We start from the raw sequence: 25,109 nt of genomic DNA on the forward strand, positions 1-25,109 counted from the left end.
AGGACGTGGACGTGGTACTTGGACGCCGCCGGGGACAGGACGTGGACGTGGACGTGGTACTTGGACGCCGCCGGAGCAGGACGTGGACGTGGTACTTGGACGCCGCCGGAGCCAGGACGTGGACGTGGTACTTGGAACCTCCGAGTAGTGCCGGGCTCTCGACTCGGCCAGGGAACAGTAGACAGCGGCTCTTGATTCTCTCCGGCGGGTTAACTGACGGATCCACCTTGATGAGGAAACTTTGCAGGCTCGCTTCCGCGTGGTAACTGGACAGGGTTGCTCCGGTGAGGAAAGGCGAATTACCGGCACTCGCTTCGGGCGGAGACAAGGCTTGCTCCGGCCAGATGATATTGGCACGCCGTGACTTTGCAGACGCTCCCGCACCGAACGGTTGAAAGCCGGAGATTATAAACTACCGGTTCAGCAGAGTGTTAATTGCCTCTAATAAAAGTCGAGGGACACGGGAAAACAGGGAATCAACGGTCCGGATCGTAACATAAACAAGCTAAATTTAAAGGGGCCCTGATCCGAACCATAATAGAGGGGGCGTGCAGAGATCAATTATCTGATTAGTTTAAAGTGTAATATCTCATGCCCCATTTTCATACAACCACAATTAAATTCAAGAATCTAAACACGTTACGCTTTTCATCTTTCAAATCGCTTTCCAAAGAATGAAAATGTTCTAAGACACAACGCAGTGTCAACAGCAAGGTAGTTATAATTAGAGTCGACATGGAGTCCACGTTCACAGCTCCATGAAAGTTGCAACACAGGTTGAGGGAGTGGTGAAGAGGGTTAACCTCCATATGTAGTGAGTAGAGGCTGTTGATAGGACAATATCGCAGTCAACAGGATGAGTTGCAACATAAATGATGGAAAAATATCGAAAAGGGTGAATTCGGAACCTGAATGCGCGAGGTTATGGAAAATCCAGGTGAACTTGATGCTGCAAATTGGCAGGTATGATATTGTCGGCTTCACTCAATCATGGCTGAAGGAAAATTATAGCTGTCAGCTTACCAGAATTGATTGGAAAGGAGCACTAGCAGGGATGAAGAACAGCAATGGCTGGAATTTCTGGAAGCAGCTCGGAATGTATAGAATATATACATCACAAAGAGGAAGAAGTATTCTAAAGGAACGATGACATAACAGTGGCTAACAAGAGAAGTCAAAGCCAACAGAAAAGCCAAAGAGACAGCATATAAAAAGGAGGGTAACGTTGAGAAAACAGAGTCTGCAGAAGGACTTGGACAGTTTAGAAGAGTGGTCAAAGAATTGCAGTTGGAATATAATGTACTGAAATGTACGGCCATGCACTTTGTAGAAGGAATAAAGGCTTAGACTATTTTCTGAAAGCGGAGAGAATTAAGAAATCGGAGTTGCAAAGGGACTTGGGAGTCCTCGCACAGGATTCCCAAAGGTTAATTTGCAGGTCAAGTTGCATTAGGGAGGAAAAGATAGAATACGAATGTAAGCTAGCCAATAATATTAAAGAGGACACTGAATGTTTCTTTAGATACATACAGGGTAACAGAGAGGAGAGAGTGTGTATGGGACTGATGGAAACAATGCTGGATAGGTAGTAATGGGGAACAGTGAACTTATGGGTGAACTGAATAAGTATTTTGCATCGGTCTTCAAGTGGAAGACAATAACAGTATGGCGGAAGTTCCATGTGTCGGGATTTAGAGGTGTGTGATATCACCATAACTAGAGAGATGTTTCGTGGGAAATTGAAAGGTTAGAAGGAAGACTATACACCTGGACCAGATGGGTTACACTGCAGATTTCTGAAATAGTTAGCTGAAGAGATCGTTGAGGAATTAGCAATGATCTTTCAAGAATTACTCGATTGTAGAGTGGTTGGAAAGTTGGAAATTTGCAAATTGCATACCTCCTTTCAAGAAGGCAGAGAGGCAACAAAAATGAAACTATATGCCAGTCAATCTGACCTCAGTGATTGGAAAGTTGTTGGAATCGACGATTAAAGATGAGGTCTGGGGGTACTTGGAGGCACATGATAAAATAGGGCGTAGTCAGCATGGTTTCCACAACGGAAAATCGTGCCTAACGGATCAGTTGGATTTCTTTGAAGATATTCGGAGAAGGAAGTCTAAGAATCGGAGCGAGAGTGCGGCGGGAGCTATTTAGATTTTTTTTCTTATCATAGGAGTTAGGAGCGGCGGGACTGCGCAGCCGGGTGACATCGGGCAGTGAAGCGCGGAAGACTTAAAAGGTCAGAAATCCTGCCCCGGGTTTAATTCGCAGAAGGAAGTCTGAGAATCGGAGTGGGAGTGCGGCGGGAGCCATTTTGATTTTTTCTTCTTATCATCAGAGTTAAGTGAGGCGGAAATGCGCAGGCGTGTGAGGTCGGGCAGTGAAGCGCGGAAGATTTAAAAGGAACACAGCCTTATACAGCGGGCAGCGTCGTTTTGGGGACTGCGGAGCGAGCCGGGAACGGAGTGAAGGCTTAAGGAATTTGGCTTAACGGGCTTAGGCGGAAACGGGCGAGGCAAAGTAGGTTTGGTTTTCATTTTTTTCCTGTTCTTTGAGGAAAGGGGAAGTGTGAGTGTGAGGGCAGCTTGCTTTTCTCGGTGTCTGATGTCGGAAGACTTGGAGTCTCCTAGACTCCCGAAGGTCCACATCTGCGCCAGGTGCGCCGAGCTGCAGCTCCTAAGGGACCATGTTAGGGAACTGGAGCTGCAGCTCGATGGCCTTCGTCTGGTCAGGGAGAGTGAGGAGTTGATAGAGAGGAGTTACAGGCAGGATGTCACACCGGGGAGCACGGGAGGCAGACAAGTGGGTCACGGTTGGGAGGGGGAAGGGGAAGAGTCAGGTACTAGATAGTACCCCAGTGGCTGTGCCCCTCGACAATAGGTACTCCTGTTTGAGTACTGTTGTGGGGGGAGGGGGCAGCTTACCTAGTGGAAGCAACATTTGCCGTGCTTCCGGCACAGATTCCGGCCTTTATCGCTCAGAAGGTTAGGGAAAGGAAGAGGAGGGCAGTAGTAATATGGGGCTTGATAGTTAGGGGGTCAGATAGGCGATTCTGTGGACGCAGTCCGGAGACCCGGAGGGTAGTTTGCTTCCCTGGTGCCAGGGTCCGAGATGGTTCTGATCGCGTCCAAGATATCTTGAAGTGGGAGGGTGAGAAGTCAGAGCTCGTGGTACATATAGGTACCAATAACATAGGTAGGAAAAGGGAAGTGGTCCTGAAAGGAGAATATAGGGAGTTAGGAAGGGAGTTGAGAAGAAAGACCGCAAAGATAGTAATCTTAGGATTATTACCTGTGCCACGCGACAGTGAGTGTAGGAATGGAATGACGTGGAGGATAAATGCGTGGCTAAGGGATTGGAGCAGGGGGAAGGGATTCAAGTTTCTGGATTATTGATAACTCTTTTGGCGCAGGTGTGACCTGTACAAAAAGGATGGGTTGTGCTTGAATCCCAAGGGGGCCAATATCTTGGCGGGGAGATTTGCGAAAGTTACTGTGGAGACTGTAAAGTAGAATGGTTGGGGGGGGGATGGGAAACAAATTGAAGAGACTAGGAGACAGATGGTTAGATCACAAATAGAGAAAGCTAGCAGACAGTGTGTGAGGGAGGCTAGGCAGGGGACAGGGGACAGGGAACGGGAGCACTCAGACCGAAGATGCAGGCGAGAAGGAAGAAAAAGATAACCAAGTTGTTTGCACCATTCGGGATAAACAGAGAGTAAGACGTGGAGAGCTTCTTAAATGAATCTATTTTAATGTTAGGAGCATTTTAAGAAAGGTGGAAGAGCTTAGAGCATGGATTGATATCTGGAAATATGATGTTGCAGCTATTAGGGAAACATGGTTGCAGGAGGGCTGTGATTGGCAACTAAATTTTCCTGGATTTCGTTGCTTCACGTGTGATAGAATCGGAGGGGCAAGATGGGGAGGTGTTGCTTTGCTTGTCAGAGAAAATATTGCAGCGGTGCTTTGGTAGGATAGATAATAGGACTCGTCTAGGCAGGCTATTTGTGTGGAATTGAGGAATGGGAAAGGTATAGTAACGCTTATAGGGGTGTATTATAGACCACCTAATGAGGAGCGAGAATTGGAGGAGCAAATTTGTAAGGAGATAGAAGATATTTGTAGTAATCACAAGGTTGTGATTGTTGGAGATTTTAATTTTCCACGCATAGACTGGGAAGTCCATTCTGTGAAATGTCTGGATGGTTTGGAGTTTGTAAAATGAGTGTAAGATATTTTTTGCATAAATACATAGATATACCAACTAGAGAAGGGGCAGTATTCGATCTCCTGTTAGGGAATGAGATAGGTCAGGTGACAGAGGTATGTTTTGGGCAGCACTTCGGGTCCAGTAGCTACAATGTTATTAGTTTCAATATAATCATGTAGAAGGATAGGATTGGACCCAGGGTTGAGATTTTTGATTGGAGAAAGACCAACTTTGAGGAGTTGCGAAAGGATTTAGAAGGAGTGGTTTGGGAAAATTTGTTTTATGGGAAGGATGTAATTGAGAAATAGAGGTCATTTAAATGTGAAATTTTGATAGTACAGAATCTTTATGTTCCTGTTAGGTTGAAAGGAAAGGTAAACGTTTGAGAGAACCATGGTTTTCAAGGGATATTGGAAACTTGTTTCGGAAAAAGAGAGAGATCTACAATAAATATAGACAGTTTGGAGTAAATGAGGTGCTCGAGGAATATAAAAAGTGTAAAAATAGTCTTCAGAAAGAAATTAGAAAAGCTGAAAGAAGATATAAGGTTGCTTTTGCAAGTAAGGTGAAAATAAATCCAAAGGGTTTCTGCAGTTATATTAACAGCAAAAGGGTAGTGTAGGATAAAATGGTCCCTTAGAGAATTAGAGTGGGCGGCTATGTGCGGAGCCAAAAGAGATGGGGGAGATTTTGAACAATTTATTTTCTTCGGTATTCGCTAAGGAGAAGGGCATTGAATTTTGTAAGGTAACGAAAACAATTAGGGTAGTTATGCAAACTGTGATGATTAAAGAAGAGGAAGTTCTTACGCTTTTAAGGAATATAAAAGTGGATAAATCTCCGGGCCCTGACAGGATATTCCCCAGGACCTTGAGCGACTTTAGTGCGGAAATAATAGGGGTTCTGACAGAAATATTTCAGATATAATTGGAAACGGGAATGGGGCCGGAGGATTGGCTTATTGCTCATGTTGTTCCATTGTTTAAAAAGGGTTCTAAAAGTAAACCTAGCTATTATCGGCCTGTGTGTTTGACGTCAGTGGTGAGTAAATTGATGAAAAGTATTCTTTGAAATGCTATATATAATTACATGGAAAAACAGGGTCTCATTAGGAACAGGCAACATGAATTTGTGCGTGGAACGTCATGTTTGACATATCTTATTGAATTATTTGAAGAGATTACTAGGAATGTTAACGAGGGTAAAGCGGTGGATGTGGTCTATATGAACCTCAGAAAGGCCCTTGACAAGGTTCCGCACGGAAGGTGAGTTAGGAAGGTTCAATCGTTAGGTATTAATATTTAAGTAGTAAAATGGATTCAGCTGTGGCTGGATGGGAGACGCCGGAGAGTAGTGGTGGATAACTGTGTGGCAGATTGGAGGACGGTGTGTAGCGGTGTGCCTCAGGGATCTGTACCGTGTCCAATGTTGTTTGTCATATATATTAATGATCTGGATGATGGGGTGGTAAATTGGATTAGTAAGTATGCACATAATACTAAGATAGGTGGAGATGTGGAAAAGGAAGTAGGTTTTCAAAGCATGCAGAGAGATTTAGGCCAGTTAGAACAGTGAGCTGAAAGATGGCAGATGGAGTTTAGTCCTACATTTTGGTAGGACTAATCAAGACAGGGCATAAATGGTAAACTGTGGGACGTTGAAGAATGCAGTAGAACAGAGGGATCTAGGAATAATGGTGCATAGTTCCCTGAAGGTGGAATCTCATTTGCATAGGGTGGTCAAGAATGCTTTTGGTATGCTGCCCTTTATAAATCAGAGCACTGAGGATAGGAGTTTGCATGTAATGTTGAAATTGTACAAGGCATTGGTAAGGCCAAATTTGGAGTACTGTGTACAGTTCTGGTCACCGAATTATAGGAAAGATGTCAAAAAAATTGAGAGAGTAAACAAAAGATTTACTAGACTGTTACCTGAGTTTCATCTCCAAAGATAAGAGAAAGGTTGAACAAGTTCGGTCTTTATTCCTTCGAGTGTAGAAGGTTGAAGGGGGACTTTATAGAGGTATTTAAAATTATGAGGGTGATAGATAGAGTTGACATGGATATGCTTTCCATTCAGAGTGGGGGCGATTCAAACATGAGGACATGATCTGAGTGTTAACGGGCAGAAGTTTAGGGGTAGTATGAGGGAAAACTTCGTTACTCAGAGAGTGGTAGCTGTGTGAAACGAGCTTCAAGCGGAAGTAGTTGTGGCAGGTTCGATGTTTTATGGACAGGAAAGGAATGGAGGGTTATGGGCTGAGTGCAGGTAGGTGGGACTAGGTGAGGGTAAGAGTTCGGCACGGACTAGAAGGGCCGAGATGGCCTGTTTCCGGACTATAATTCTTATATGGTTATATATTATATAGTTAAATGACAAGCCGAATAGAATCGGTTAACATTGTGTTGTTGGATTTTCAGAAGGCCTTTAAAAAGGTGCCGCACACAAGATGCTTAATAAACTACGAGCACATTGTAATACTGGAACTATTCTAGCATAGGTAAAGCAATGTATGATTTGCAGGAGAAAATTAGTGCGAATGAAGGGAGCTATTTTCTGTCTGGCTGCTGGTGAAAAATGGTGTTGCATAAGGGTCATACGGGTTTGTGTTGGGTCCGACGTTTTAATTCGTTTTATATCAATAATTTGGATTGTGGAATTGATGGCTTTGTTGCAAAGTCTGCAGATAACATGAAGTTAAGTGGAGCGCAGGACGTAGAAAGGCTATAGAAGGAATTAGACAAGTTAGGAGAATAGACAAAGAAGTGGCAGATGGAATAATTGTCGGAATGTGCATGGTCATGCACTTTGATAGCTGAAATAAAAGGATAGACTATTTTCTAAATGGAGACAGAATACAAAGGAAAAACGAAGTGCAATGTGACTTGAGAGTCCTTGTGCATTATTCCCTAAAGGCTAATGTGCAGGTTGAATCTGTGGTAAGGATGGAAAATGCAATGTTAGCATTCAATTGAAGAGGACTAGAATATAAAAAAAAACAAAGGATGTAATGTAAAGACTTTAAACAGATTTGTTGAGACCCTACTGGGAATATTCTGCAACTTTTGTACCCCTTATCTTCGAAAGTGGAGAGGGTTCAAAAAAGGTTCATGAAAACGTTTGAACCGTTTGTCAAATGACATGGTTTGATAGAGCTTGTGCTGTATTCACTAGAATTCAGAAGAATGAGAGGCGATCTCATTGAAACCCACCTAATGGTGAAAAGCCTTGATAGAGTGGATGTGGAAAGTATGTTTCCCATGGTGGAAGAGTCTAAGACCAGAGGACACAGCCTCAGGATAGAGGGGCGTCCTTTTAGAACGGAGATGAGGAGGAATTTCTTTAGCCCGAGAGAGGTGAATTTGTGAAATTCTTTGCCACCGTCAGCTGTGGAGGCCAAGTCTTTATTTATTTTTATGGGAGTGGTCGATAGATTCTCGATTTTCTAGGGCATAATGAGAGGGAAGGAGACTGGGGCTGAAAGGAAAATAAGGTCAGCCAAGAGTCGACTGGCTAATCATCTTAACTCTGCTCCTATATCTTATGGTAATTTGGTCTTTTTGTTTGTTTGCTACTATTAGTCGACGCAGTGAGATTAAATGTCAGGAAGTCATGTTGCAGTTATATAACTCTATTACTTAGGCTGCATCTGGATTATCGCATCTGGTCGGCCCATTTCAGGGAGGATGTCGAGGCGTTGAAGAGGGTACAGAGGACATTTACCAGGATGCTACGTGGGTTAGAGGGTGGAGAAAAAAGCGGTGCAGAATTTCATGAAAAGAACACCTCTCCAACTGTTAAGCACGAGGATGGATCGATCATGCTTTAGGCCTGAGTTGCAGCCAGTGGCACGGGGAACATTTCACTGGTACAGGAAAGAATAAATTCAAATAAATACCAGAAAATTCTGGAAGCAAACATCACACCGTCTGTAAGAAAGCTGAAGATGAAAAGAGGACGGCTTCTACGACAGGATAATGATCCTAAACACACCTCAAATTCCACAATGGACTACCTCAAGACGAGCAAGCTGAAGGTTTTGCTATGGCTGTCATAGTCCCCTGACCTAAACATCATCGAAAACTTGTTGATAGACCTCAAAAAAGCAGTGCATGCAAGATGGCCCAAGAATCTCACAGAACTAGAAGCCTTTTGCAAGGAAGAATGGGCAGAAATGCCCCAATCAAGAATTGAAAGACTCTTCGCTGGCTACAGCAAGTGTTTACAAGCTGTGATACTTGCCAAACGGGATGTTACTAAGGATTGACCATGCAGGGTGCCCAAACTTTTGCTTCGGGCTATTTTCCGTTTTTGTTATTTTGAAACTGTAAAAGTTTGCTTAAAATATGAAAGAAATGTGTCATCTTTAACTTTATGCTGTTTTGGAAATCAGGTCATTTTTTACTCGTTTAGCTATTCACAGTAACTGAAATTTTGACCGGGGTGCCCAAACTTTTGCATACCACTGTACACTGCATTCACTGGTCTAACTTCATCAATGTGTTTTGTTACATCCTCAAAGAATTCAATCAGGTTCGTAAGGCATGATCCGCCCTTTCAAAGCCATGCTGAATATCACTAATCAGATTACCAAATACCTCGAAACCTCTCCTTACTAATATACTCCTTAAGTTTCCCAAGATATCAGGTCTATAATTTACTTTCATTTGCCTTCTCCCTTCTTAAAGGGTGGAGTAAACTTTGCAATTTTCCAGTCTACATAGACCATGCCAGAGTCAAGGGTTCTTGAAAGATCAGGACCAATGCATCCGTTGTCCCTTCGGCAACCTCTTTCAGGATTCTGGGATATAGTCCATCTGTCCCAGGTGACTTGTTCACCTTAAGATCTTAGAATATTCCTAGCAGTTTTTCATTTGTATAGCAATGAACCTCACTCCTGCTTCCTGACTGACTTCCAGTGAAGACAGATGTAAATTAATCAGTAAATTCACATATATATGTTTCACATTCTTCCATCAGTTGTATTGCATCTTGCTTCTCTGTGTTGCAAATTATTAGCACTGTTGCACTTTCCTTTTTAATTAATGATCTGCACTTATCTAGTCCAAAGTTCATATTCGTTTATTTAGAGAATAGTCCTACTATTTAAATTAACTGCTTTAGCTTCACTGATGAAGAAACGTATAATTTCTAATCGTCGTCGTCGTTCCTATCCCTCGAGGTCGAGGATGATGATCTTCGTTCTGTCGATCTACTTATGGGCTCTCAAGTGGCTTATGAGTCCAACCTTGGCTTTGAAAGTTCTTCCACATTCAGGACAGGTAGTTCCAGATGGCAGATCGAGCTTTGGCTGTCACTGCCTCTCTTTCCATTTTCTTCTCTTTTCTTCTAATTCTGCACGTCTGTTGGCTTGGAAAATTGCTGTTCCTTCTCGGATGATGGCTTGCCAGAGTTTCCGGTCGTTGGCATTGGTTTCACAATTGTTGATATCGATGTTAAATTTCTTCATGTTCGCTTTTAAGACGTCTTTGAATCTTTTCTGTTGTCCGCCTGTTTTACGTTTGCCTTCTTTAAGCTGGGAGTAGAAGATTTGTTTCGGCAGACGTTCGTCTTTCATCCGAACAACATCACCGCTCCATCTTAGTTGGTTCTTGATCACGTAGGCTTCAATGCTTGTTGTTTTTGCTTCATTTAGTACACTGACGTTGGTTCTTCTATCTTCCGAGCTGATATTTAAGATGTTTCAAAGGCTTCGAAAAGGAAACAGTATCAGGAAGACAAGGCTGCAGTCCAGAAGGGCACCCGAAACCTGGAAAACCAATGGTGGAGGAAGAAAGCTCAGGAAAACCAACAACTAGCAGACGCCAACGACATTCGAGGCTTTTTCAACGCAACTAAAGCTATTTTTGGCCCATCCACGCACTGCCAAGCCCCTCTCAAAAGCAAAGATGGGTTAACCATCCTGAAGAGCACTGCTGATATCAATTCCAGATAGAGGGAGCACTTTGAAAATCTTCTAAATCAAACTGTCTCATTTGACAGGAATGTCATTAACAACTTTCCTAAACAGCCCGTTGACGACTCCCTAAGCAAAATACCAATACTTGAAGAAGTCAAGGAAGCCATCTAAACCTTGAAAAACAATAAGGCCGCTGGAATCGATGGAATACCGGCCGAGGTCTTCAAAATTGGAGGTGATTTCAAATAATCTATTATTACAAAACATTTTTTGTTCTCAACTAAAGCTGGTAAAACCTGAGGTGCCGGCAGAGCCAAACATGCTCATATTGTAAGTGCTGGGAACCTTTGGATAATACCAGTTGCAGATAATACTGTTAGAATCATGTCTTTCAATGTCCGCTTTTAATTCAGCATGTTTTTGGTGTTTTTCACTGATTGATTTCTGTGTGTGCTCGGAATCCCTACATCTATTAAGTAAGTTGTTCTTGCTTGTTATTCCTGCGTTATGTTTAGTTATTAAAAACACATTTTTTTTTCTCACCTTAGGGTGGTAAATCTTGAGGTGCAGGCGTAGGCAAGCACACTAATTTCTCAAATGCTGGCAACTTTCGGACTATTTAAGTGGCGCTTAGTACTGCGGGTTTTTGAAGATTTTCATCGATATTTCTGGGGAGCCCTAATTGTTTAATGATATTATTTCTGTTACTATTATTTGTTAATGGATTTGCTGTAAAGTTACTTTATGTAATTGTTGTGTCTCAGTTATATATACTGCGTTGTGCACCTTGTTCTGGAGGGACTTTGTTTCGTGTGGCAGTATAAATGTATACTATTGAGTAACCATAAACGTGAACATGAACTTAGAATTACTTCCTTAGAATGTGCTGAACCAGCATGAGAGTACACAGCCGCAGCATTTGACGTTTTTGGATAGGCATGAAGTAGAACGTGATCAACAATTCTCTGTAGAAAGCACAGCTCAGTTCGATTATAGATCACTGAAAATAATGAAAAAGTATGGTTCCCCAGGTACCAGAAGAATCCTGTGAAAAAAAGGGCCTGAGAGTGAGTCCAGCAGGTTTCAATGCTCGTTAACAGAATTGATAAAACAATAGCAACATTTTTTTCCCATTTTAGGCAAAACAAAAATTCTACTATTTGAAGAGATGAGGGCTGTTGGAAAACCTTGGTGGAGTCACCATTTGCTGCAGGGGTTAGTCGATCTAGGACTTCCGATCATTATATTGAACAATTATTCCTGATGTGGGCACATAGAAGTTTATTTTGAGGCTCAGAGAAAATCATCTTTCTGCAGATGAAACAAAAATAGAGAAAAGCTTAAAAATAATATGTAGCGTCTCAAAGGTGAGATGAACTGTAGTATATTAGTCAGGGGATTCCTTACCCATGTTTTGTGCACCCAATTCATGTACCCAGGAGAACCTGCTTTCTATGTTCTGCTCAACGTGTGTATTTATTCTATTTGTTTTATTTCCATGTAAAAACAAGCTTTTTGGTTCACTTTCAAAATAGCAGCTGATATATTCTTCCATATTTTTGCCTCTCAAATTCAAATCCAAGACGTTCTTGTGTACTTGTTATATTCAGCACACTTTACCGTTAGAGAAATTGAAACAAAGAAACTTAGAAAACCTACAGCAAAATACAGGTCCTTCGGCCCGCAAAGCTGTGCCGAACATGTCCCTACCTTAGAAATTACTAAGGTTACCCATAGCCCTCTACTTTTCTAAGCTCCATGTACCTATCCAGGAGTCTCTTAGACCCTATCGTATCTGCCTCCACCACTGGCAGGACCGTAGGAGAACAGGAAAGAGGAGGGGACCAAAGGGGAAATGATAGACAGTTCGAAATAGGTTGGAAAAAGAAGAGAAGCGTAGGGTTTTGGGAATTTTTCTACCCGAAGGATAAATACGCATTCATGTCATCAGGTTGGAGGCTAACCAAACGGAATATAAGCTGTTGCTCTGCACCCTGAGGTTGGTCTCATCGTCGCACAAGAGGAGGCCATAAACCTACATATCGGAAAGGGAATTGGAATCAGAATTTCAACACTTGGCCAGAGAGAAGGTTCGGTTTCGATGGATCGTGCTTGACGATTGGGTCCCCCAATTTTCGACCGGTTTCACCAATGTAGAGGAGGCCGCACCGGGAGGACTGGCCACAAGAGCCTAACAGAGCAGATTCGCAGAAGTGCTATTTCTGTTATGGTTATTTGTATGCCAAATGATGAAGTGGAAAACGTTTCCTATATGCATCAGATGGCATACACTCAGATTGAGCTACATCTATTTATAAAAGAGATAAGGAGGAATTGTTTTAACCAAAGAAGACTATTATGACCAAGTCAGTGAGTATATGTAAGCGGAGCGTGATGTGTTCTTGATTAATCAGGGCATCTAAGGTTATAGAAGATGGTAGGAAAAGGAGGTTGAGAGGGATAATAAATCGGCCATATTCGAATCGTAATTCGGACGGGTTGCACTGATTGACCTAACACTGTTCATTGTGTCCTTTCCAGCAGAATGAAGGCAGGGACTTCTAAAAAGTGGTGGAGAGGTTGGCCTAAGTACCAGCAACAACCACCGGGTAAACAAAAACAAATGTTAACAAAATTCCAATTAAATATCAAAGATCCACTCCCAAAAGGCAATTCTAGCAGCTGTATTTTGCTATTTTCTATGAGATGAAGAATGAAATTTATCTCATAGTCTGCATCATTCATTTCGTGAACTTCAATTTGGTTGATTCCCAGAACTACATATCCTTTAAATTCAAGGATCAAATTTAGTGTACGGTAATATTAAAAAAAAAATTGCAGAGCACAAATATCTTTACAATCGATGTATCGGGTCGTCCCAGATTGGCAGTCCTCCTGGTTCAAAACAGTGAACGAACACTCCGACAATGATGTCTCTGTCCCATTGCACTGAAGCTTACTCAGCAGGGCAGCTCCGTCTTCGGACGCAATAGGTCTGATTGCTAACGTGTCGTAAGACCCGCATCCAGTCTGTCGACAGTGCATATCTCCATAGGCTTCTTTCCATTGACTGCTGCAGACGGGCAACCACTGACTTCCATACTTAATTTGTAAATCTCCTCCGCAAGGTGCGTCCGGGCCCACAACTCTGACTTCTCCGAAATCTTAAAGAAAGAGATAATGATTAACCGTGTAGAGTCAGCCCAAGTGATAAATTAGTTATTGTAACAACCTAATTATACTGAAATTAAGCAAGGTAATTAAATAGTATTATTATGTTCCGAACAACCCCCTTTGTGCTCGCTCGCAGAAAATTCTGGAAGAGCTGAGCAGGAAAGGGAGCCTTTGGAGTCATACTCCTAGACAAGGACCTTAGGCCCCTTCCAACCCATGGTGAAACCATTTAAACTGCATACTTCCATTGACGTGGTTACGGATCATTGCCCTCCGTCTCCTTACTATCCACGTACCTATCAAACTTTGCATACATCGATTGTGCTTGCAGCCAGTTCCATACTATCAGGACGCTCTGAGTGGATCGGTTTCCTTTTATATTCCTTTTAAATTTTTAACCTTTCACCCTTCGCGCATGACCTCTGGTTGTAGTCCCACACAACTGAATAATTTGTCTCGGACGATGCCTACCCTACTTTTTTCCGCTCATAATTTAGTATATTTGAATGTAATCGACACTCAAATCTTCCACATTCCAAACAATAAAGTCCAAATCGATTCGATCCTTCCTTTAATTTAAATCCCTCAGAGGCGAACACATCCTTGTAAATGTTCTCTGTACTCCAAAAATCATGGACGTGGATACACAGTCAAACGTTTCAGGCCAGGCCATTCATCGAGGTCCGTTCTGGACGAACCTAATAAGTAACGTGCGTCAGACTTCACGGTGACATAGACGAGCATTATGAAGAAGTTGGAGAGTGTCAGTAGGCAGAAGTGAGTGAAGTTGCTGTTAATAAGAGAAGGTTCTTGGGAGCTGAAAGCTCTGAATGCATATTAGACTCCTCGAAAAGAAGGAACACACCGTAGGGTTCTGGAAGTGCGAGCTGGAATACATGATAGATACGTGAAAGTGGACGTATTAGTGATGATCTTTCACTAATGACTAGTTTTTAGAATGGCTTCGAGGGACTGAAAAATTGCAAATGTCACTCCACTCTTTCAGATGGATAACAATCAGAAAACAAATTAAATTATAGGCCACATTGACTTTATTTACTAGTTGGGAAGATGCTGGAGTTCATTCATAACGAGAAGGTTTTAGGGTACTTAGAGACACGTAATAAAGTTGGCCGAACTGAGCATGGTTTTCTTGACGGGAAAATCTAGCCAAATAAATGTACTGGACTTTTATGAGAAATACTGTGTAGCATAGAAAAGGAGCGTCAGTAGATGGCGTGTCCATGAATTTCCATAATCGTTTTCAAAAGGTGCATAACATGAGGATACTTAACAGAACAAAAGCCCATGGTACTCCAGAAAAGATACTAGCATGAAGAAAAAGGAAAAAAAAAATGTTGACCGGAGAAAACAAAGAGTGGAAATAAAAGGCGGCTATTCTGGCTTGCTCTGGGTAACTAGTGATGTGCCGTAGGTCTCCGTGTTGGGATCACTTCTTTCATGTTATCTATGAGATAAGGATTTGATGCATTTGTGACCCAGTCTGCCGTTCGTATGATGGGAGTGGGGGATGGTAAGGTGATGCTGAGTAAGCAGGGACTTTGAGGAACGACTTTAATGAATTAAGAGAATTGGCAAAGAAGTGGCAGTTGAAATATAGTGTAAGAAAGAATATAGTCTTTACTTTTTCTCCCAAAGACATAAACTTTTGGGGAAGGAATAAAGACATAAACTAATTTATAAAAGAAGCAGCACATTCCGCTCTGAGTTTAAAAAAAGCGACTTGGGAGTCCACGTGAAGCGTTTTCGAAAGTGTACCCTACAGGTTGAATTGGTAGTAGGGGAAGCAAATGCAATATCAGCATTCATTTCCAGAGCTTGAACGCTGAGTTAAAATGGCAAGACTTTATATAGAATTGGTTGAAGCACACGTGGAGTACTGTGAGCTTTTTAGATCGTCAGAACTGACGAAGAACATGCTGCAAATGGAGAATATCTGGAGAAATTTCACTTTTAGGATCTCGGGACCGAAAGGGTTAACACATGGCTTGCGTTTGATAGCTCCCCGCCTGGACTGGTTGAAGTTCAGACGAATGAACGGATAACAAACTGGATATTGAAAGGGCTAGATAGAATGTAACATACAAACATGGAAACGTAGAAAAACTACAGCACGGTACAGGTCATTCGGCCCACAATGCAATGCCGAACATGCATTACTTTAGAAATTGCCTAGGGTTACCAATAGCCTTCTATTTTTCTAAGCTTCATACACCTATCCAGGAGTCTCTTAAAATACCCTATCGTAAACGCCTCTACCACCATCGCCGGCAGCCCATTCCATGCACTCACCACTCTCTGCGTAAAAAGCTTACTCCTGATATCTCCTCTGTACCAACTACAACCAGTTTAAAACTAGGCCCTCTCGTTATCGCAATTTCAGCCCTGGGAAAAAAGACTCTGACTATGCACACGATCAATGTCTCTCATCATCTTATACACCTCTATCAAGTCACCACTCATCCTCCGTTGCTCCAAGGAGAAATGGTCAAGTTCATTCAATCTAATCTCCAGGTAGGGTATGCTTCCCAATCCGGGCAACATCTTTGTAAATCTACTCTGCACCCTTTCTCTAGTTTTAGTATACATCCTGCAGTGTGATGCCCACAACTGAGCACAGTAGTCCAAGTGGGGTTTGACCAGGGTCTATATAGCTGTAACATTACCTCTCGCCTCTTAAACTCAGTCCCACGGTTGATGCAGGTCAATGCAATCTCGCTTCACTACAGATTCAACCTGCGCAGCAGCTCTGAGTGTCCTATGGACTCCGTCTCCAAGATCCCTCTGAACCTCCACACTGCCAAGAGTCTACCATCATTATTATATTCTGCCATCATATTTGACCTACGAAAATGAAACACATCACACTTATCCGGGTTGAACTCTATCTGACACTTCGCAGCCCAGTTTTTCATCGGATCGATGTCACGCTGCAACCACTCACAGCTCTCCATACTCTCCACAACACCACTGACCTTTGTGTCATCAGCAACTTTACTGACCCTTCCTCATCCAGGTCACTTATATATAAAAAAAAAATCACGAAGAGAATAGATTCCAGAACAGTTTCCTGAGTCACACCAATGGTTACTGATTACAATGAAGAATATGACCCGTCTACAACCAATCTTTCTCTTCTGTGTGCAGGCCACATTTGGATCCACAAAGCAATGCGATCCCTTTTGATCCCATGCATCCTTACTTTCTCAATAAGCCTTGCATGCGGTGCCTTATCAACTGCCCTGCTGAAATCCACATAGACTCTATCTACTGATCTATCTTCATAAATGTGTTTAGTCACATCCTCAAAAAAAATCATTAAGGCTCGTAAGGCATGAACTTCCTTTGACAAAGTAATGCTGACTATTCCTAATCGTATTATGTCTCTTCAAACGTTCAGAAATTCTGCCTGTCAGGATCTTTTCCATCTACTTACCAGCCACTGAGGTAAGACCCACTGGTCTATAATTTCCTGGGCTATCTCTACTCCCTTTCTTGAATAAGCGAACAATAAATGGCATCCAATCCTCTGGAACGTACCTCATGGATATAAAGCGGATGTTTCCTATCGTGGATGTCTCTATGACCAAAACATCCTCCCTCAGAATAGAGTGATGTCTCTTGCAAAAATGCTTGAGACGGAATTTGTTTCGCCAGAGGATAGAGACATTCTAAAATTCTTTGCAAACGGCTGTGGAGGCCAGGTCATTGGTTATATTCTGTGAGCAGGCCGATAGCTTCTTGATTAGCAAGAATGTCAACGTTACAGGCAGAACGCAGGTGAGTGGACGTCAGGAGGCCATGATGGAATGACAGAGCAGACGTAAAAGGCCGTATAGACATTTATATGCATTTTATTGTGGTCTTCTATGTGACACCACTAGTAACGACAGCGATGTCCTCTATTGCATCACCCAAATACTTTGTTTTGAAACAAACTGTGACAGTTTAATATATATGGAGGCAAGATTTATCATCAGATTCCCAGTTGAAAAATGTGGGCAATGGGCGAAAGCATGTGGTATTACATCAGATAAAATGGTTATAATTCATTTATTTATTCAGAGATAAGGCACCGAACTGACCTCCCAAACGAACCGAGCAACCCACCAATTTGCTTACTTAATTCCCGTTACTTTTCTAGCGTTTAGGGCAGGTATGAAGACCTTTCAGTTAGACGGTATTGAGGGCTTCCTTGCTTATGTCAATAACATACTTTTAGATTTCACTATTGTCAGTCATGCAAGTCCCAGGTGGTCACAGGAATGAGTTGTTTTCAGATGTAGAATGGCTCTTGATGGTTTTCCCATAACATTTTAATTTTACCTGTGTGGGTTGCTAGCCCTGAGCTGAAAACACTGCAACTGCAGTACCTGAACATTCGGACTGCAATAAACAGAACTATTGTAGGAAAGTCTTACTGACAAAAAAGAAAAAAAAAATCGTAATGTAGGTGTTAGGTGCGTAGGTGGCACATGTTTTTTTTTAATTAAGTACTTAAAACCGTCTCGTCTTCATCTTTGTGAAATTGCACAAAACATTAAAAAACAGCAAAATCTTCATTAAAGCGATAAAATTGAAATTCAACGTATGTCTGGAAAGTAATAAACAGTTAATTCATTAAATGTGCAAAAGCAATTATGAACATTTCAGCAGCATAAAATCTGCTTCAACATCCGTGAATGTTCCCGCTTGTAGTGACACTTTCAGGCCTTATATTGTATATAGGACAATATATGCCTTCAGTACACCCTTTGGCGAGGTGTGACATCTGCGTAGAACCCAGGGTCAAGATATCCTGAAGCCATGGCAGAAGGTGGTGAATAATTGTCTGGGTAGATTGTGCATATCACAAGTCCTGGTTACAAGAACGCTCGACCATCGACGCCGGGTATAAAATATCTGAGGATCATTAACAATGGCTGGGGTTACCGTTTTGTAAAGACACGCTCAGAAGACAATGGAAAATCCCTTCTGTATAAACATTTGTCAACAACATTCATGGTCATTAATAAGACCATGATCGCCCACGTCAGACGACATGGTACATAATGATGATGCTGATATTGTATGTGTGTGTGTTCGAATAAAGAAAACTAGATTCTGTGTATATCCATCTACTGATACCTCTGGACACATCTTCAGTGATGTTTCGGGAATCATCGGGTGTTTTGGGTCTTTCAACAGTATACAACCTCCTCCAGGTGACCCAGCCGGGGCTGATCAGACCCCAGCTTGTGTCCTGATGGCTAGCTACTTATGTCTTCATGGCTCCCCTCTTTTGAGACAGAGCCATCTTGAGGACCTCTCTGCCGCATCGGTGGTACTTTGGAAGGCTCTGCTCTTCCTCTTTCTCTCGATGCACAAACGTGCCAAATGTGTTTTGTTCCCTCTCTACCTGTGACGCCACCTTCAACGACTTTCGGACCTGTAGCTCCAGATGCCTTTGTTCAACGGCGCTCCTCAGTGCCCAATCGTACAGCGTAAAACACCGATCCTGGTTGGACCTGCCACCGAGCAAAACCGCAGACTTGCTGCACTGATTCAGCTCCAATTTTGACCGAACCATTATCTATCATTTCGACTGCAAAATTATCTTTAGAAGTTAGCCCGTTAGACTGTCTTATTCCGCAATATTTCACGCTTTCTGAGACCGTCAAAATAATCTAATTGTTCCAGCTGTGCAAAATATTTGAAAGTGGATTTATCCGCAGTCTTGCACAGGAGAATGAAGTCGGTATTGAAGGTTTGTTCTGTGAATAGAATTCAGCCGCTGCAACAAATTATTTATTCTTCCTTTCGATGATGTCATGATTATTCTTTGAAGTAATAATCAGAAGGACGCAGTGCTTCTGAAACGCCCAGGTTAATATCAGCAGAAAACTGTTAACAAATATACTACTTATTTCACATCGTAGACACTTCCTGATCTGTGAAACTGCTTCAACATTTTGTATGTTGCATTCGGCATTTCTACATCTGCAGAATCTCTGGTGTCTGTTGGATTGCTGGTACCATCAGGAGTACTATCAGGCAATAAAGATAATTTTTCTATATTCTGAAACCGTAGCAAGATCTTCTGCTGTGGATTGTATCCTAATCGGGGAACGGGAGGACAATCTTTAAAGTAACAATCAGAAATAAACAGATACTTGAGTAACATCCTTTTCGAAATCTCCAGAAATAATCGACAAGATGTAACAGAACAGCCCCCAAAAATCGGTTGCAATGCCCTTATTAATCCGCAGTGTTTCCATCAGAAACAAAATATCTGATTTCCAAGCATCATCGTTTAAAGTTTATTTTCTACTCGTATATTCTCTGCAAACACGAGAGATTCCAGAATACTAGTCCCACATTGATGAAGGAATTCAGACGGGCAGGCGGCATCATCCAAAAAGAAAGGAGTCGACGTTTCCAGTCAATCCCCTTCATCAGTCCAAAGACATCGACTGTTTATTCCAGTCCATCGAAGCCGCCTCATTCCAGATTCTGTACAGTAATCTCTTTTTGTAGTGTGCTTATTCGAACTCGGACATGGTGTTTTTGCTTTATTTTTGCCTCGTGGTGAAATTTTCGATATAGATTTTTTTTTGTTAGCAACGTCTATGTCCATTCTCAAAGAGACAACAGAGGCATGCTGACGCCAGCAGATCGAGATTGCCCTCCAATCCACTCACCATTTCTACTCGCCAGCATACTTGATAATATACTGACAACATTCTTCCTTCTCTTCCCTATTGCAACGTTAAAATGCTGGCCTCTTGCAAACAGCACTGTGGGTAAGAAAATAACTCAAAACCTGCAGCGGTTGAAGAAGGCGGCTTGCATACACGTTCTTGGAGCAACAGACTATAGGATTTGAAATGTTTACTGATCATTTAAGGCAATTTCCGCTGAATGCATATTAAAACATCCATTTGTTCATTCACTGCAATATGCACAAAAAGCTGCGAGAGCTCAGTAGGTCACCTTCAGTGATTAAACAGTTTTCATTTCAGCCTAAATCCTTCATCAGCACTGCCAATGAAGTGTCCCGGCCAAAAACGTCGATTGTGTATTATTTTCCGTAGATGCTGTCTGACCTGTTGAGCTGTTCTAGTACTTGGTGTGTTACAGTGGAATTTCAGCTTCGGCAGAAATTCATGTTTGTGATTCTTTCATTCGCAGGATAGATAGTACGAACCACAGTCCTCCGATAAAGTACCAGTTTTCTTGAAACTCTCCGAAGTAAGCTTCAATGGGCTCATCGCCATCGAACGTAACGTCAATCAGCTTTGAATGAAACTCTTCTGGGTTAATGAGGAACAGTGTATTTTATATACTATGGAACTATCGCTATCAAAATACTCTTTGAGCCCTCGAAATGAAATGCGTAGGAAAACAATGGATTGAAAACCCATATTCGTGGAGTTAGTCCTTTTCACTGTCCACTACGGAGAATTTGAGTTTTGTGTGTGTTATTAATTAAGAATTCCATTACATACTCCGCCTTTCTTGGACAATAGACAATAGGTGCAGAAGTAGACCATTCAGCCCTTCCAGCCTGCACCGCCAATCTGAGATTGTGGCTGATCATCTGCTATAAATACCCGCTTCCTGCCTTGTCCCCATAACCCTTGATTCCCCTATCCATAAGATACCTATCTAGCTCCTTCTTGAAAGCATCCAGAGAATTGAGAATTGAGAATTGGCCTCCACTGCCTTCTGAGGGAGCGCATTCCATTCCTTCACAACTCCCTGAGAGAAGAAGTTCCTCCTCAACTCTGCCTTAAATGATCTACCCCTTATTCTTAAACCGTGCCCTCTGGTACTGGACTCTCCCAGCATCTGGAAAGTATTTCCTGCCTCTATCTTGTCCAATCCCTTCACGGATGAACGGGTGAGAAGACAGCTGAAACATCTCAACCCGAGGAAGACTGCAGGACCGGATGGTGTCAGTACCAGGGTGCTCAAAGCCTGTGCCCCTCAGCTATGTGGAGTACTTCGCCATGTATTCAACATGAGCCTGAGGCTCCGGAGGGTTGCTGTACTGTGGAAGACGTCCTGCCTCGTTCCTGTGCCGAAGACGCCGCGCCCCAGCGGCCTCAATGACTACAGACCGGTGGCATTGACCTCCCACATCATGAAGACCCTGGAGAGACTTGCTCTGGAGCCGTTCCGGCCTATGGTCAGGCTACACTTAAATCCCCTCCAGTTCGCTTACCAGCCCTGACTGGGAGTTTAAGATGCCATCGTCTACCTGCTGAACCGCGTCTACGCCCATCTGGACAAGTCAGTGAGCACTGTGAGGGTCATGTTTTTTGACTTTTCCAGTGCGGTCAACACCATCCGCCCTGCTCTGCTGGGAGAGAAGCTTACAGCGATGCAGGTGTATGATTCCCTGGTATCATTGATTCTTGATTACCTGACTGGCAGACCACAGTACATGTGCTTGCAACACTGGGTGTCGGACAGAGTGATCAGCAGCACTAGGGCTCCACAGCGGACTGTATTGTCTCCCTTTCTCTTCACCATTTACACCTCGGACTTCAACTACTGCACAGAGTGTTGTCATCTTCAGAAGTTTTCTGATGACTCCGCCATAGTTGGATGCATCAGCAAGGGAGATGAGGTTGAGTACAGGGCTACGGTAGGAAACTTTGTCACATGATGTTAGCAGAATTATCTGCAGCTTAATGTGAAAAAGACTAAGGAGCTGGTGGTAGACTTGAGGAGAGCTAAGGTACCGCTGACCCCTGATTCCAGCCAGGGTGTCAGTGTGGACATGTTGGAGGATTATAAATGCCTGGGGATACGAATTGACAAAAAATTGGACTGGTCAAAGAACACTGAGGCTGTCTAAAAGAAGGGTCAGAGCCGTCTCTAATTCCTGAGGAGGCTGAGGTTCTTTAACATCTGCCGGGCGATGCTGAGGATGTTGTACGAGTCTCTGGTGGCCAGTGCTATCATGTTCTCTGCTGTATGCTGAGACAGCAGGCTAAGTGAAGCAGACACCAACAGAATCAACAAACTCATTCGTAAGGCCAGTGATGTTTTGCGGATGGAACTAGACTCTCTGACGGTGGTGTCTGTAAAGGGGATGCTGTCTAAGTTGCATGCCATCTTGGCCAATGTCTCCCATCCACGACATAATGTACCGGGTGGGCACAGGAGTGCATTCAGCCAGAGACTTATTCCTCCGAGATGCAGCACAGAGCGTCATAGGAAGTCATTCCTGCCTGTGGACATCAAACTTTGTACCTCCTCCCTTGGAGGGTCAGACATCCTGAGTCGACAGGCTGGTCCTGGACTTATTTCATAATTTACATATCGCTATTTAACCAGTTATGGTTCTATTACTATTTATTATTTATGGTGCAGCTGTAACGAAAACCAATTTCCCCCGCGATCAATAAAGTACAACTACTACTACTACTACTACTACTAGACTGGAGTGACATTATTCGGTTTACACAGAACCTGACAAGTGTGACATGTCCTGCAAAATGTTGCAACATCTTTCCTCAAACTGAGCCAGAAGAAATGTTTCCAGTTTTATTCACACCTATATGACCACCTTTAATGACCAAAAGCTTTAAGATCTTCCGGACCGAAATCACAAATTACCTGACTTGGTCCAACCCATCAGAGTTCACTGCCAAGAAAGCCCACCAGCGCCTTTACTTCCTGAGAAAGCAAAAGAAATGTGACCTGTCCCCTAAAGCCCTCGCTAATTTTTATATTTGCACGGTAGAAAGCATTCTTCTAGGGTGCATCACAACCTGGTATGGAAGTTGTCCTGTACAAGACCGGAAGAAGCTGCAGAAGATCGTGAACACAGCCCAGCGCATCACAAAAAAACAATCTTCCGTCCTTGGACTCACTTTACACTGCATGCTGTCGGAGCAGTGCTGCCAGGGTAATTAAAGACACAACCCATCCAGCCAGCCCACTTTTCGTCCCTCTTCCTTCCAGCTGAAGGCTCAAGAGCCTGAAGACTCGGACAGCACGATTTCGGAGCAGCTTCTTTCCATCTGTGATAAGACGGCTGAACGGATCCTGACCAGGATGTGTGCCGTACCGTCCAAATATCCGGACCTGTCACTCCGGTTTTTGCACGACCTTACTTCTTTTTTTTCTATTTTCTATTTATTATTTATAATTCAAGTTTTTATAGGATTTACTATCTATTTGTACTCCAGGGAGCGCGAAGTGCAGAATCAAATATTGTCGTGATTATTGCACGCTCTAGTGTTAATTGTTTGGCGACAATAAAGTAAAGGGCATACTATGGGCCAAGGTTAAAAAAACATTCCTATAAACTTTAAGAACTACAACCTGGTGAACAATTGCCCATTTCTCACTGTCAGGAACATCATGTGGTCTCCACTTCCTCATTAACGCTCCATCTTTAATAGAATACCCAACTGGCACTTTCCTAGTCTCATCATATGAGAGAGCTTGTAATTTAAAACGTGTTATTTTAAAAGGGGAGGAGGGGTGGCATTACTGGTCAGGGATACTACTACAGCTGGAGAAAGGGTTGGTAATATAGCAGGCTCCTTTTTGAATCAGTATGGGTGGAAGTCAGGAACAGGAAGGGAGCACTTAAACTATTGGGGGTATTCCATAGGCCCCCTGGTAGCAGCAGAGATACAGAGGAGCAGATAGGGAGGCATTGTGGAACGGTGCAAAAATAACAGGGTTGTTATCATGTTGACTTCAACTTCCCTAATATTGATTGGCACCTGATTAGTTCCAAGGGTTTAGATGCGGAAGAGTTTGTTAAGTGTGTCCAGGACGTATTCCTGTCACAGTATGTGGACAGGCCGAACAGGAGGAATGCCATACTAAATCTACTACAGGGTAATGAATCGTGTCAGGTCACAGATCTCTCAGCGGGTGAGCATCTGGATGACAGTGATCACCGCTCTCTGGCCTTTAGCATTATCATGGAAAAGGATAGAATCAGAGAGGACAGGAAAATTTTTGATTGGGGACAGGCAAATTATGAGGCTATAAGGCCAGAACTTGCGGGTGTGATTTGGGTTGATATTTTTGCAGTGAAACGTACTATGGACATGTGGTCGATGTTCAGGGATCTCTTGCAGGGTGGTAGGGATAAATTTGTCCCAGTGAGGAAGATAACGAATGGTAGGGTGAAGGACCCTTGTGTGACAAATGAAGTGGAATATCTTGTCAGGTGGAAGAAGGCAGAATACATAAGGTTTAGGAAGCAGGGATCAGATGTGTCTATTGAGGAATGTAGGGAAGCAAGAAAGGAGCTTAGAAAGGACTGAGAAGAGCAAGAAAAGGGCATGAGAAGACCTTGACGAGCAGGGTAAAGGAAAACCCCAAGACATTCTGCAATTATGTGAAGAAAAAAAAGGATGACAGGAGTGAAGGTAGGACCGATTAGAGATAAAGGTGGGAAGATGTGCCTGGAGGCTGCGGAAGTCAGCGTGGTCCTCAATGAATACTTCTCTTCCGTATTCACCAATGAGAGGAAACTTGATGACGGTGAGGACAATATGAGTGAGGTTGATATTCTGGAGCATGTTGATGTTAAGGGAGAGGAGGTGTTGGAGTTGTTAAAATACATTAGTACGGATGCATTAGGAATGCATGCAGAGGTGGTAAATTGGATTAGACATTGGCTGGATGGAAGAAGCCAGAGAGTGGTGGTACAGAATTGTTTCTCTGAATGGAGGCCTGTAACTAGTGGTGTGCCACAGGGATCAGTGCTGGGTCCATTGTTATTTGTCATCTATATCAATGATCTGGATGATAATGTGGT

The 25,109-nt window shown here is 42.9% G+C and overlaps 1 protein-coding gene across 1 annotated transcript in view; it reads right to left on the reverse strand.

The window, feature by feature from the left end:
- LOC140196962 (scavenger receptor cysteine-rich domain-containing group B protein-like) overlaps positions 1–18,899 on the reverse strand; it is a 117,744-nt gene extending 98,845 nt beyond the window's left edge. The window contains exon 1 of the mRNA XM_072256899.1: positions 18,729–18,899. Coding sequence (XP_072113000.1) covers positions 18,729–18,899 — 171 coding nt within the window. The remainder of the gene's footprint in view (positions 1–18,728) is intronic.
- Between the last annotated feature and the right edge of the window lie 6,210 nt (positions 18,900–25,109).

This window comes from Mobula birostris, chromosome 4 (genome assembly GCF_030028105.1).
Source record: "Mobula birostris isolate sMobBir1 chromosome 4, sMobBir1.hap1, whole genome shotgun sequence".
NCBI classification, from domain to species: Eukaryota; Metazoa; Chordata; class Chondrichthyes; order Myliobatiformes; family Myliobatidae; genus Mobula; species Mobula birostris.